Source organism: Myxocyprinus asiaticus, chromosome 18 (assembly GCF_019703515.2).
Source record: "Myxocyprinus asiaticus isolate MX2 ecotype Aquarium Trade chromosome 18, UBuf_Myxa_2, whole genome shotgun sequence".
NCBI classification, from domain to species: Eukaryota; Metazoa; Chordata; class Actinopteri; order Cypriniformes; family Catostomidae; genus Myxocyprinus; species Myxocyprinus asiaticus.
Genome location: NC_059361.1, coordinates 331,124 through 347,500, shown reverse-complemented (window position 1 = coordinate 347,500; position 16,377 = coordinate 331,124). Strand labels below are relative to the sequence as shown.

The 16,377-nt window shown below is 39.6% G+C and overlaps 1 protein-coding gene across 1 annotated transcript in view; it reads left to right on the top strand.

The window, feature by feature from the left end:
- tmtc2b (transmembrane O-mannosyltransferase targeting cadherins 2b) overlaps positions 1 to 16,377 on the top strand; it is a 192,921-nt gene that overhangs the window by 134,588 nt on the left and 41,956 nt on the right. The window contains exon 3 of the mRNA XM_051724587.1: positions 8,919 to 9,729. Coding sequence (XP_051580547.1) covers positions 8,919 to 9,729 — 811 coding nt within the window. The remainder of the gene's footprint in view (positions 1 to 8,918; positions 9,730 to 16,377) is intronic.

Here is a 16,377-nt window from a genome sequence, read left to right as displayed (position 1 = left end):
TCAGTGAATAAGGACTGAAATTTCAATCTGTCCCTCACACAAAGCTATCGTATGACCTCAGAAGACTTGGAATATAGAGCACATTGGGCCTCATTCATGAAACACGAGCAGAACTCATTTTTGTGTTAATCGTTCATAAAGCCGTTCTGATGTTAATTCTCAGATTCATGAAAGTTTTTGTATTTTCAAAACGAAATCTGGTCCTGACCACGTGTAAATCATGTGTAAGACATCACATGTTTTGTGTTCTTTCAGGCAAACTGACACGACTACATTTTGATAGAAGTGAAATTAAATAAGTAATTAATTGACTAATAATGAAATGAGTGAAATGAACCTTAAAAAAATAGCATAAATTAGTAAACAAATACAAAATAAAAACACAACCTTTTTTTTCCTTTTTTTTTTAAAGCAAAGCCTGTACTTATTTAGAAACGTTTCTTTGATGCTTGCATTTATTTATTTTTTCAAAATATTTTTTTTTCCAACTCCGCTTATCGTTTTTCCAGCAGAAGTGCTTGACATGGGGTGAAAAGTTCATGGAAAGTTTGATATTCTTGAAAACATGAGTGCCCTCTGACGTGACTGGTTGGACAGTTTTTGTTTTTGATATGAATTCTATAATTTAGGTTTCATAATTCAATAGGCATCAGTAAATCTCGTTTGGTTGATAACATACGGTTAATGCTAATGCTGTTAAATCTATAAATGAACACATCCTGGACCGGTCTATACTAGGGCTGGGTATTGATGCAGATTTCCCGATTCAATTCCGATTCACAAGCTTTGGATTTCGATTCGATATCGATTCATATGGGTTTATTTCAGTTATAATTTTCCTTTTGTTTACATATGAAAGAAATTCTCTCCCAGCTAATGCTGTGAATTACACTGGGGACCTTCTAACTAGGTACATTATGAAAATATATTTTTTTCTAATTTTATTTTATATATTTTTCATCATTTTGGTCACATTTTGGCTTTTTAAAAATGAACAAATCAATGTGTTATTTTCTGTAACATATTTATTGTTTAATTGCATAATTTGTACTATTTACAAGTATTTACATTCCACTGAATGCGTGCTGAAACCGGTTCTGTCTCGGCAGTTCTGTAAAGAGTGTAAGAGAGGACTCGAGAGACATTATTCAGTGACATGGATCCGTGGATCTCATCTTTGGACTCACAGAACGAGTTAAACCAAACTTTTACTCTCAACACGCAGTAAAAGTATCTCACTGCTGAACGCTTCACGATTAAACTACACAATCACTGCTGAGTGAAATCTAAACATGCGATGACAGTAAGTCTTCACTTTCTTTCAGACACTATTGTGTTTGATAAATTAGAATTTAAGATGTGAATGCACTTCATTCATACAAATGATTTAATTACTGTTCTGCATAGATGTTAACAGCAGTCTGATGCCTTCCTTATATGGTGTTTTCATGGGCATGGATTATGATAATTGTGAATGAACGTGCACACGCCCCCTATTTACAAATGTTAGGAATTCATTAACATGCACACATTTTACTAACAAATCTGGGGAGTACACAGCGTTTGTGAAACTGACGGAAAGTTTTCGGGAAGGTCCGTTTAACGCACAGATTACTTTGAATTTACTCATTTATGAAAGTTTCATGAATGAGGCCCATTGTGTGAACTACTTTTGTAATACCTTTTTTTAATGTTTAAAAACTTCAGTCCACATTAATGCAGTTGTATGGAAAAGAGCGACCAGTACATGTGTCACAATATCTCCTATTGTCTTCCACAGAAGTGATGCCGGTATGGAATGAGTAATGAGTAAATATTAAAAAGGAAGTCTCTATATAAATGATGAATTTGCCCTCTTGTCTAATGGGTTGTTTTTTTCTTGATCTGTTTACAACAACTCAAAGTAGATTGAGATCTCAGGAGTTCTTGAGTGTGTCAGAAGTGTGCTGATGTATCATGTCTGTAGATGAAGAAGATGAGAGTCGTGAACTCGTGATCAATGTCGTTTTTGTAATCACGGCTCCTCTGTGTATGGCGCCATATAAAGAGCTGCAGGCAGAGATTTATTTCTAGATCTATTATTGAAAAACGTTTATTGAATTGTCAAGCTGGTTTCTAAATATCAACACTGATTCTTCTTTCTTTTCTTTTAATTTCTCTGTTCTGTGCATGTTTTCCTCACATGTCTGTCTGTAATAGTTTAGTTTTTTTTAGCCTCCATCTCTCCTACCAAACAGAGTATGCAATTACTTATTTGACGAACCAGATTATAGATGAAACAGACACAAGTTTAATTCGACTTCTGCAACAGCGCTCCTTCACCATGACAATAATTGTGTTTTGAGGGATGTGACATTATAAAGATGGAAACACCATCCTTAACAGGATGAACCCTTAGAAGGCAGCTGTCTATGTAGACTCACTATGTGTTGTTTTGTGAGTCCACTTCTGGGACACATCTGTGCTTAGACAAAGGTAAAGTGTTCAGTGTGCACAGATGGAAGCGGTCAGTGTTTTACAGTCAAGAAGTGACATTTGTGTTTGTTTGATGGCCAGTTAGAGTACATTAGAGACCGGGGCTAGTTGTCACAAGGACTGCATGTCAGTTACAGTGAGATTTGGAGTAAAAAATGCAGTTAGGAATTTAGGAAAAGGTTGAGCGGGAGACACACAGAGAGAGAGAGAGAGAGAGAGGAGAGAAAAACTTGCTCGCCGGTCCTCGGACATGCTGTCGTCTGGTCCTCAACCACTCCTCCACCCTCTGGCAGATGACAGCTCACTCCTCCCCTGGCGGACGGAACAGCTCCTCCCCTTCTCAGAGGATGGCAATGGTTCCTCTGACTCTCAGCGGCTGGAAGCGACCCCTCTGTCCCCAGACAGGGTTTCGGCACCAATGTAACTGGGTAAAGGTGGGCAAGAAGGAGGCGGGAACTGGCTGAGCAGCCAACAAAACTTTTAATGACAAACTCAGCTTAAACTGTTCCTGTGCCTGGCTGTTCTGGTGCTCAGTGTTCTGTAGCACCAGACAGGGGGCAACAGTTTGAAAAGGAAGTGTGCTGGGTGAATGGGGCCGAGAGTGAGTTTACCAGCCCTTTTCGTCACTCTGGATGTATACAGTTCTAGCAGGGTGGGTAGGGGAGTGCCAATAATCCACTCAGCAGTCCGGACTATCCTTTGAAGTCTTTTGATGTCTGACTTGGATGCTGAACCAAACCAGACAGTTATTGAAGTGCAGAGGACAGACTCAATGACTGCTGAGTAGAACTGTATCAGCAGCGCCTGTGGCAGGTTGAACTTCTTTAGCTGGCGAAGGAAGTACAACCTCTGCTGGGCCTTTTTCACAATGGAGTCAATGTGGGTCTCCCACTTCAGGTCCTGTGAGATGGTAGTGCCCAGGAACCTGAATGACTCCACTGCTGCCACAGTGCTGTTTAGAATGGTGAGGGGGGTCAGTGTTGGGGTGTTCCTCCTAAAGTCCACAATCATCTCCACTGTTTTGAGCGTGTTCAGCTCAAGGTTGTTTTGACTGCACCAGACAGCCAGCTGTTCAACCTCCCTTCTGTATGCAGACTCATCGTAATCTCGGATGAGGCCGATAACAGTGGTGTCGTCTGCAAACTTCAGGAGCTTGACAGAGGGGTCCTTGGCGATGTAGTCATTTGTGTACAGGGAAAAGAGTAGTGGGGAGAACACACATCTCTGGGGGGCACCAGTGCTGATTGTACAGGTGCTAGAGGTGAGTTTCCCCTGTCTCACAAGCTGCTGCCAGTCCGTCAGAAAGCTGGTAATCCACTGACAGATAGAGCCGGGAACAGAGAGTAGGGTTAATTTTGTCCATAGGAGAACGGGGTTGACCTCAGCAAGTACTGATGCTGACTATCACCCCTGGAGTTGTGAGTTCGAATCCAGGGTGTGCTGAGTGACACCAGCCACGTCTCCTAAGCAACCAAATTTGCCCGGTTGCTAGGGAGGGTAGAGTAATGTGGTTCTCGCTCTCGGTGGGGCGTGTGGTGAGTTGTGCATGGATGCCGCGGAGAACAGCGTGAAGCCTCCACACGCGCTATGTCTTTGCGGTAACGTGCTCAACAAGCCACGCAATAAGATGCGCGGATTGACGGTCTCAGACGCGAAGGCAACTGAGACTCGTCCTCCACCACCCGGATTGAGGCGAGTCACTACGCCACCACGAGGACTTAGAGCACATTGGGAATTGGGCATTCCAAAAAAAATGGGGAGAATATAATTATAATTTGTTTTATTCAGTGTTTTTAAGGCTTGTCGCAAGATTGTTCAAATGACAATTAATAGAAGAATCTATATATTTTTCTCTAGCACTGCTGTTGAGTTCTGTGTTTTTCTTCAGTCGGTCTGTTCCGCTCGACCTCTGTATCCTGCCGTTTAATGACTCCTCTGAGATCTGCCGTTCATGAGCTCTTCAACATACAGCAACAGCCAGAAACATGCTTGACATCAAAACACCCAGAGATCTTAGATAGATTTATCATCATAACAGATTAAATGTCCTGACTTTACTTGTTTTAATTATATGTGATCAAGACAATATTGTAATTCATCTTATTGCTCATTCATGATGGATGTTTATTGCACACATCATGTGTTCAGTCAGTAAACTTCTACAGATGTCACAGGAACTGACAGACACAAACAGTTAACTTGATTTTGTCCCAGACTTTTATCGTTGACTGATTAATAGTTCTCACAGACATGGAAACTTCTTTGTACTGCACTAAAAAGAATCCAGTGATGGTATCTGAGAACATGTTTTTAGAAAGCTCTCACCGTTGTGGTTGAAGTGGTTGTGCGATTGATTAATTATATTCTGACTTTGATGTTAAATGGGAATAAATGCTTACAAGCTCCAAATATGGCAAAAATAAGCCAAAAAAACTTGTGCGTCCATATTCACTCTCATTGTATGGAAATGAGCGACGTAAACATTCTGCCTGAGAGTTACAAAAGGTTTGGAATGACATGAGTGTGAGAAAATTATTTTTGTGTGAACTATCCCTGTAATACTGATTGTTGAGGTCCGTGTTTAGAGGAAGTCATAAAATTGCTTGACTGTGTTTCTTCATCCAAAATCAACTTGCTGAACACTGCAGCGGCTCTACAGGGAACTCTACAATATATTTCCTCTCTTACTTAAAGTGTAACATATTCCATAAAGGAAATAATTTCCATGCTGGTGTTTAATAATGCTGTTGTATTATGATGGATGGACGAGAGCAGATCTTGTTTATTTGTTGAAGTGTGTAAGAGTCGGTGTGGAGACATAGATGAATGCAGCATTCCCTCGTATGATGACATCAAGTTGAATGTGCTGACCAGCTGTGACGCTGCGTTTATTATTCTGGGCTCTCAAATCACTCTACATTTGACCAAGAGGTTTATAGGGTTCGTTCACCCAAAAATGAACATTCTGTCATCATTTATGCACCCTCATGTCGTTCCAAACCAGTATGACTGTTTTTCTTCAGAACACAAAAGCAGATGTCAGGCCAAACGTTTTGATTGGCCACACTCCCGAGCTTGTTTGCTGATGCATGTGGCTGATTCTTGTTAACCGTTGCAGGACTCTGAAGAATTGATGTCACATTGAAACAGTAATAATGTACGTTCATTTTGTGCATATTGAATAACTGTTAAGACTCCAACAAGCTGCTCATGAAGGTTGTTTGTATTTCCACTCTAGTGTTTAGTTTTCACTTCTCAATTTACTTACTGATGGATGCTTAAGTCTTTCCCTTTATTTTCATTTCAAATTAAAGCAGTTTGAAATCTTTGACATGTCAGTCAATCGTTGCTTTGGTTCGCAGACAAAACCTGTAACGGACTAGAGCTAAAGAAAATCCAAAACCATCCAGAAAAACAAAACCTCGGATTAACCCTCTAATATGATTGATATTATGACTTGTCTTACTAACATCACATCTCAGTTTCATTTTAAAACTAGCTGGGTTTCCATCCAACTATTTTTATGCACATTTTGAAATTGCACGTAAGAAATCCTAAATGGGAACGCTTGATATGTGAAAAATTCAATTCTCATAATTCACTTTAAATGTAATGCGTTAGGCAGAGGTGGATTTTATAAAGTTTCGCTTTAGTTAAAACGTGCATTAAGGTGATGAAACAGTTTCTTCACAAAACGATGGCGTCTTGACCATCCGTGCACATTACGAGTGTGCGATAGCTTGAAGTGACGGGCCCAACAAAAGGTCCGACCTTGGCACACAATTCTTTGAACATTTCCTTTGACGTTCAGAAGTGTCTAACCCACAGCTGGTCGCTAAAGTGGGTCCTCACAATCTGCTTGAGCAGTTTTGAGAGTGGTCGCTCCCAAGTGTACAGAGGCTGGCGGAGTGTGGGCATCGCAGCCATTTCAGCCCTCATTATATCAGATATTACATTATTCTGCAGCGTCTCCTGACAACATTTAATAAAACGAGGTACAATTACTCCAATCCTGTAAATAAAACTCTCCCCAAAGCAAGGAGGTCAATTAGCTACTCCATCAAGACAAGGCACATGATGTAGTGCATGGAAACACACAACGATTCGTGTTTTCTTTAGTCCAATTTTTTTAAATGCGCTTAAAAAATGTTAAACATTTTGATGGAAACCCAGCTACTGTCAAAGTATTGTTTATGTTGTTTTGAGATATCAATATTATAGTTTGAATAATGCCATATTTTTGCCTTGTCATATGCTGCCATGCTTTATTTCAAAGGAAGATTTTTTTTGTTCAAGTAACAATGTGGCTGTTTCTGAAATCGTGTACTGCATTTGATAAAGGATGCACTTCTCAGCAGGTATACAAGTGTGTTCTTTAGGTATGCATGCAAGTAGTATGAATAGATTCCGAACGTACTAAAAACACATCTTTTCCATGAGCACTTATACCGTTCACTCATAAATATAAAAAAAACTCTTGTTGCATTTTAATCTGTCTTGAATGCTATTCTGATGCTAGTGAAACTTTGTAATGCAGCACTTTTCATACCGCTGTCTCCTTAAGATGATTCACTTATGTGTTCCTCTTTCGTAATTCGCTCTGGATAAAAGCGTCTGCCAAATGAATAAATGTAAATGTAAATGTACTTCATCTGGGAATGTTGGCATTGTCCCATGACCCAAATATATCATATAGCGTAAGAACAACAACCGCAGAAATATCTACTCTGATTTTGTTAAGCAAGCACCATTTAACCACAAGGAAAAACGTACTTGGTACATATACTGTATATATATATATATATCACTTATAGTTAAAAAGAGAAGTCCGACTCACGGCTTTCCGTCCAGTGTTTTGAACATAACATCTCTTCTGCTCCCGTGGCATTATGGGAATCTAATGTGTTTAGTCGATCTGGACTTCAAAATCTCATCAGATGTAGTAGTCAACCTGGTTTTTCTCACCTACTGTTTTATGAATATTGATGATTCGGACTAGGGCTGCCCCCTAATAGTCGACCAAACGTTAGTCGATGAGAAGAGTCTTGGTCGACCAAGTTTTGATTGGTCAGTTGGTCGCAGAAAAAAAAAAAACTCCACAGGAAACCGACGAACACCGGTATTGCCGCTGGTTGGACGCTAGGTGGTGCTATGTGGTAATTTTCGTTAAGCAGGGTTAGGGTTAAGCCTACACAATAAAGCAAGACACCTTGATTTCAAACTTTGAACTTTATTTTTTATTTATTTTAACAAAAAAATCAAATTAAACTGGAAAGAACATAAGTGCAATTAAAATGTGTGTTGTTCAACTTTTTGAAAGATGGTTTTACAACAGTTGTCAACATCTCTCTGGCAAAAACTTCATCTGGGCATTCTCTACCGGACGGGAATTTCGTTGTCCAGGAAAATACATCATGTGTGTGAATACATTAGTTTTGTTCCCTCCTTCACGAGATAATCTTCCATTTACCGTCAGACAAGTGTCCGTCTAAACATGCAGGCGGAAAATTACTTACACAAATGAAGACATAAAAACAATTATAAATCACTGAAATATAACTCATGGTTGGAGGTGTTTTTGTATTATTTTATGATTAATCACAGATGTATAGGCTGCAGAGTTGCGTTCACAATGAACTGTTCTGTGGAAATAAAGTGAACTGAACTCAAAGCACCTCATGAGATGAGATATCTGAGGTCATTTACAGCACTCGTAGACGATACTGTTCTTGCAAAAAATGTTCAGTAGACTGAAATAAAGAAAGAGTGAGAACCTTTTACATGCGTGTTCCACGAGACTGCACCCCTCCGTATCAGTGTGTCATACATGCACATAGACGCTTTTCTGTCATCTGTTCTTAATAATATAATAAAGTGTGTTTATTGAAGCACGTGTCTATGTGTCTATGTGTCTAATTATTTGTAATATTAATTTGATAATAATAATAATAATAGCCTAATAATAATAATAATAATAATAATTTAATACATGGGAAAACGAGCCAAATATCGTCTTTGCATCGTCAAAGGCATCAGCTATCGATCACTCTGACCATCATCGATCCCCGAGATCATCGTCTGTCGGCACAATCCTAATGTGCATTTCTCTCTATAAATTAACAACATGTTCAAGTTATTAAATTAATATCATGAACGTGCGACTAGTTGACTAATGGCTTAAATTAACGACTACTAGTCGATAGATGGTCGGTGGCAACCCTGATTCGGACATACCACTGGTGTACTGTTTTTGGCATACTATATAGTAGGGAAGTATGGATATTCAGACGTAGCTTCATTTTTCGTGATTTGCGTAGCACCAAATAATAATAAAAAACCCTGTAAAAACACCATAGAACAGTGATGTCACTGGTTCACGCAGGTTCATGTTCCTGTCAGTTCTCTCATCTACGGTGTGTTCTCCTGCTCTTTGTGTTTTTCAGAAGAAGAATCTGCCGCTGCTGTCGAGTGTGTTTGTGTTGGGCTGTTGGGGAATCTTTCTTCTGGCCGGTCGTCTCTACTGGATGGGCAACAAACCTCCAAACTTCTCCAACTCTGACAATCCTGCAGCAGACTGCCCCTGTTTCCTGTCCAGAACTCTCACCTTCTTCTACCTGCCAGCCATGAACATTTGGCTGCTCCTCTGCCCTGTCATGCTGAGTTTTGATTGGTCGATGGATGCTCTGCCACTTGTGAGGAGCGTTGCTGATTGGAGGAACCTCCACACCGTTGCCTTCTACGGCTCGCTGCTGGCGCTGGCGTGGTTCGGTCTCCGCAGCAGCTCAACCAAAGGCAAGGAGACCAACGGGAAAGTCCATCATGTAGCAAACGGGAAATCCACGAACGGACACGGCTGTAGCTCTGATCATGAACACTCGACACTTTATTCAAACGGAACTAATGGTACTGTAAAACACCATGTGTCGTCTTTACCCACCACTGAGAGTCTGGTGCTGTTCTCATTGGGTCTGCTGGTCGTTCCCTTCATCCCAGCCACCAACCTCTTCTTCTACGTGGGCTTTGTGGTGGCCGAGCGAGTGCTATACATCCCCAGTATGGGCTTCTGTCTGCTGGTAGCGGTGGGGATGAGATCTTTATTTGTCAGACTGAGAAGGAAGTCCTCCAGAACACTCCTGATGGGCTCCTGTGCTGCTCTGGTGCTTCTCTTTGGGATGAAGACGGTTCTGAGGAATCATGACTGGCACAACGAGGAGATGTTGTACAGGTCAGGGATATCTGTGAACCCTGCGAAAGGTAATTCGACAAACTCTCATTCAAACATTCAACCTCACACTCAATGTCTTGTGTACATGAGTGGTTTACAGCACTGAACACTGTGGCTGGGCAATATATGGAATATATATATGATATATACAGTATATGTATATATTTACGATAGATAAGCAGTGCTTTTAAAAGCAATATAAAATGAAGCAACACTGTGAATTATGCATTGATTTCAGTGCACTTTTATTTAGCCTTTAAGTTTCCTAAAGAGTACGTCATTGGACTAGTTTTGCAGTTCTGTATGTGAGTGTTAAGATATAAGTTTGAAATTTTGTTTAGTAGGTTTAAATTTTAGTAGCAAAAACAGCATTAGAGTTAAATCGTTTCCTTGAATCAGTTCAAACTATTTCAGTGAATCAATTCAAAGCCTAATTCAATTATTAATTTGCATAATCTCTCAAAAATAGCCATGGATGTCTCTGTGTGACATGTTTCTCATTTAAAATAATATTGTTACACTTTACAATAGTTCTATTCATTAACATTAGATAATGTGTTAGGTATTATAAACTAACAATGCACAATATATTTTTACAGCATTTATCAATCTTTATTAATGCTAGTTAGAGGTCTGCATGGGCCTTAACATGAAACATGAACCCGTGGCCCGTGGCCCGTGGCCCGACCCAACACGGCCCGAAAGATACCGTCAGATTTTAAGCCCGAACCTGAAATCGCTCACTGTCTTTATAATTTCTTCTCATAGCAAGTACTGTTGCAATAGGCTGTATTTTTCATAAGCATATAGGCAACATTCGTAACAGTGCTGAATCAGTAAACATACACAGTTTTAAGAAGGCACAGCAGCCCCTCTGTACACTAGAGCAGAAGGGGAAAAACTTACTGTTTATCAGTGCTAAAACTTCACTTAGTGCAGAACAATCTGGAATAATATGAAACAATGCAACAGTCCCCTCTATGCAGCCTGAACTTTTTCAGAATGTTGAATCTTTGTGACACCAGCGCTACAAAAAATCTAGACGCAGCGCAAATAATTAAACAGAACACAAGTGTCTTGACATGCATTTTTGAAAATTTGAAGTTCTTTTTAACTTGTCACTGTGTCTAAAACGTGCCAGTCCTGTGTGAGACGCTACAGAAACAGCGAGATGTGGTGCAACAGTCAAAGACAATCGTCCAGCATGTGTTTACGTAGGAAAAGAATGGTGAAACAGAGCAGACGCATGCAAAAACACATTCGATGTGAACGGCCCCTAACTCGTCCGTCTGTGCATGTCTGTGCATGTCTGTGAGTGAGAGCACATGTGCGAAACTAGTTCGGTAGGCCTGTTTTTTTTTTATTAATTACAATCTCGAACCCGACCAGAACCCGAAGTCCTACTTGAAAAACTGACCCGAACCCGGCCCGGAACACGTCCGGTTCTTGGGTCCTGTCGGGCCCAGATCGGGTTGCAGACCTCTAGTGCCAGTTAATAAAAATTCATCGTTAGTTCATGTTAGTTCATAGTGCATTAAATAATGTTAACATTTAAGCTACAATATATTACTTTATGTTGGAATTAACATTAACTGTCATTGTTAGTTCATGTTAATTAATGGAACCTTATTGTAAAGTGACACCAAAATGTTTTAGTAAAATGTATGTTGGTAAGTATTACTATATATTGTTATTTTGATGCATATAAATTAGTGGTCTACCAATATATCGCAGAGGCTGATAAATCGGCCTATACTCTGAATTGTTTCATTATCGGCATCGGCCGATACATTTTCCAGTTTGGCCAATTAGTTTCTTACGCCACGAGGGAGCCGAGAATCACCTGCTTGCACTGTAGTTCCCTGTAACTTTAACTGTCTTGTCTAATGATAAAAATTGATAAAACTAGTATCAGGGGCCTGGGTATCTCAGCGAGTATTGATGCTGACTACCACACCTGGAGTCGCAAGTTCGAATCCAGGGTGTGCTGAGTGACTCCAGCCAGGTCTCCTAAGCAACCAATTGGTGCGGTTGCTAGGGAGGGTAGAGTCACATGGGGTAACCTCATCGTGGTCGCTATAATGTGGTTCTCGCTCTCGGTGGGGTGCGTGGTTAGTTGTGACATGGAGAATAGCATGAAACCTCCACATGCGCTACATCTCTGCGGTAACGTGCTCAACAAGTCATGTAATAAGATGTGCGGATTGACGGTCTCAGACGTGGAGGCAACTGAGATTTGTCCTCCGCCACCATGAGGACTTAGAGCGCATTGGGGATATCTCGTTTAAACAGATGTAATAAACCAACCTCACAAAATTTGAGCAGATTCAGCATCCTGTGGAGTGCTCATAAATCTTCCTCTGAAGCTCTTATTCTGTCAGCCTCTCCTCAACAGTTCCCTGTAACTTTTCTAATGATAAAAGGCAAATATCAATAAAACTTCCATTGTATACTGTCTGCAAATATGCAGATATCTCGATTAAACAGATGTCATTCACGAACCTCATGAAAATCCAGCGTTTTCTATCTTCCTGTCAGGTGCTCATAATATCTTCCTCTGAACTGAAACATGTTATTGGTCAGCCTAGATCAAAACTCAGTTCCTCTGATTGACGAAAGTTACATGATGGTCAGTCCATAACAATCCATGAAGGCAATCTGAGCCGTGTTAACTGAGAGCTGTCAGGAGATTGCTACTCACAAGCGTGTGAGAGAAACTACAAAGTAAAAGTCTTATTCACTATGCACTGTATATACAGTTGGTATGATTTAGTATTTTTTGAGTAAATGTGATTGTTAATGCACACATGCCATCTGTGGTTGCTGGACTACTATGTGTACTGTTATTTCCTTCTTCCTAATATATTAACAATTTCTTCATGTGCAAATAAATTACTAAAATTTGATGACTAAACAGAAATCTGAAGAAACTGCGATCTACTATTTAAAATACAATCTTATTTTTTTAAGATTCTTTTTTATAAAGTTAAAGTTTTGTGTGGAATTTTAAAGTAAATATAGCTAAATAAGAGGGGTTTTTGTTCTTTCTTTTTTTAACAATTGTATATGTTATTTACTATATTAAAAAGTGTGATATATCAGCATTATATATCGGCCTATCGGCCACCCTGCTCTCTGGATATCGGCATCAGCCATTAAAAAACCCTTATCTGTTGACCTAATATAAATACTAATTGTTAAATATTTTGGTCATTTGGTGAAGAACAGCAGTGTGGAAAACATGGAATTTTACTGTTTAGTTATTCCATGAAAATGCTACTTTTCAACAATGGCTGTTTGGTTGAAATGATGACAAATTAATTTCAGAGCAAATTATATATATATATATATATATATATATATATATATATATATATGTACACTGGCAGCCAAAAGTTTGGAATAATGTACAGATTTTGCTGTTTTGGAAGGAAATTGGTACTTTAATTCACCAAAGTGTCATTCAACTGATCACATTGTATAGTCAGGACATTACTGATGTAAAAAACAGCATTTTTGATCAAATCTAGACAGCTGCCATCACTCCAACACCTTATCCTTGAGTAATCATGCTAAATTGATCATTTGATACTAGAAAATCACTTGCCATTATATCAAACACAGCTGAAAGATATTTGGTTCATTAAATGAAGCTTAACATTGTCTTTGTGTTTGTTTTTGAGTTGCCACAGTATGTAATAGACTGGCATGTCTTAAGGTCAATATTAGGTCAAAAATGACAAAAAAGAAACAGCTTTCTCTAGAAACTCATCAGTCAATCATTGTTTTGAGGAATGAAGGCTATACAATGCTTGAAATTGCCAAAAACTGCAGAATTCATCCAAAGGTGTACACTACAGTCTTCAAAGACAAAGGACAACTGGCTCTAACAAGGACAGAAAGAGATGTGGAAGACCAGATGTACAACTAAACAAGAGGATAAGTACATCAGAGTCTCTAGTTTGAGAAATAGACGCCTCACATGTCCTCCGCTGACAGCTTCATTGAATTCTACCCGCTCAACACCAGTTTCATGTACAACAGTAAAGAGAAGACTCAGGGGTGCAGGCCTTATGGGAAGAATTGCAAAGAAAAAGCCACTTTTGAAACAGAAAAACAAAAAGAAAAGGTTAGAGTGGGCAAAGAAACACAGACATTGGACAACAGATAATTGGAAAAGAGTGTTCTGGATCTTAACCCCATTGAGCTTTTGTGGGATCAGCTAGACTGTAAGGTGTGTGAGAAGTGCCCGACAAGACAGTCACATCTATGGCAAGTGCTACAGGAAGTGTGGGGGTGAAATGTCACCTGAGTATCTGGACAAACTGACCGCTAGAATAACAAGGATCTGCAAAGGAGGATTTTTTGATGAGAACTCTTTGAAGTAGTTTAAGAAGTTCTGAAAAAAAATTTCATATTGTAATAGTAATTTTTCACGTTATTAATGTCCTGACCATACATTGTGATCAGCTGAATGTCACTTTGGTGAATAAAAGTATAAATTTCCATAAGAGCAAAATCTGTACATTATTCCAAATTTTTGGCTGCTAGTATATATATATATATATATATATATATATATATATATATATATATATATATATATATTATTATTATTATTATTATTTTTATTATTATTATTATATCGTCCAGCCCAGTTAAGCACTGCAGATTTGTGTAGGTGTATCATTCATTCTGAAATGCAGTTTTCCATGAACATATTATTACATAGTATTCCACAAAGACTATTATTATTATCATTATCAGACCACATGAGATTCAAGCTGTTGAGAGATTCTCAGTTCAGACTTTAATTCTTGTTTATTCAGCCGTCTTGTAGTACTTAGTCAAAGTCGAGTTGTTTTCCAACTATAACAGTCTTGTACTACAGAGATGGTCAGTGTTACTGGATGAGGGGAACGCCGGACATGTGTGATCATTTATTTCCACACAAATAAAAAAATGCCGGATGATCATAATCAAGAGTTCTGTTTTCTTATTATATAAGCAGTCATTGAGTCTGTCCTCTGCACTTCAGTAACTGTCTGGTATGGTTCAGCTATGAAATCAGACATCAGAAGAATACAAAGGACAGTTTGGACTGCTGAAAGGATTATTGGTTGCCCCCCCCCCCCCTTCAAGAAATGTACACTTCCAGAGTGAGGAAAAAGGCTGGAAAAATCACTCTGGACCCCACTCACCCTGCCCACTACCTTTTTGAACTGTTGCCTTCTGGCCGACGCTTCAGAGCTCTGGGGATTGAACCAGCAACCTTCTGATTACCAGTTATGTGCTTTAGCCCACTACGCCACCACCACACCACTCATAGGGGCAGTTAAAACTGCCCCATTGAGCAATACCTATGTGCAATACACAGCTTAATCTTTTTATATATTTATCCAACACATCCAACCTCTTCTGCCATTACATTCCCTTGCATCTGTATATAAGAGAAATGTATTTGTACATACTATATGTACAAATTATCATTCATTATCATCAAATTGTTATCAACTCAAAATCATTCATTATTATCTAATTGCATTCATTATCATCATAATGGCACCGCAAATGGCTGCCTCGGTATGGAGCGCTCCTATTGTGTTGTTGTTTTTGTTTGTTTGTGCTGTGTTTAGTAATCTTTTTCCAGTCAGTTTTACCAGAGACGAACTGCTGAACATTCAACAGCTTATACCAGACAATCATTTCCCGGTTTTTGAATATTCAGACGTTATGGTAGACATTTTAGTTGGAGGCGCAGCTGTGCTGTTCAAGAGATGCAGGCAAGGAAGATGAGCCGGTGCGCTGGTCAAACTCCGTCGGCGGGGCTTTCGAACAACGCTGCCGAGCATTCATCTTGCGAATCTCCGCTCTCTTCTTAACAAAACGGATGAACTACATCTCCTCACCCACACAAACAAGGACTTTTCAACCTCTGCTGCCTTGTGCTTCACAGAAACCTGGCTGAGTGAAGCCATTCCGGACAGCGCGTTACATCTGCCGGGATTTCAGCTGTTAAGAGCGGATCGCATCGCGGAGTTAGCGGGGAAAACGAGAGAAGCGGTGGAACATGCTTTTATATCAGTGAAAGTTGGTGTACAAATGTAACAACGTTAAAGAGGATGTGCTGTCCTAATTTGGAAGTGCTCTTTATTAACTGTAAGCCTTTCTACGCGCCGTGGGACTTTTCCTCTTTTATTCTGGTGAGTGTGTATATCGCACCAAACGTGTGTTTGAATGCCGCGCTACAACAGCTGGCCAAATCACAGACACGGAACAACAATACCCGGACTCAGTTATTATTATTCTTGGGGATTTTAACAAAGCAAATCTCACACGTGAACTGACCAAATACAAACAGCACATCACATGCCCCACCAGAGACAGGAACATACTGGATCATTGCTACACAACAATAAAGGATGCATATCGCTCTGTTCCTAGAGCAGCTTTGGGACTCTCTGATCACTGTCTGGTTCATCTTCTTCCAACCTACAGACAGAAATTAAAATCAACCAAGCCAGTAGTAAGGACTGTAAAGAGATGGACCAATGAAGCAGAGCTGGAACTACAAGCCTGCTTTAACTGCACTGATGGAGTGTTTTTGAGGCTGCAGCCACAGACCTGGACGAGCTCACAGATACTGTTACATCATATATCAGTTTCTGTGAGGATAT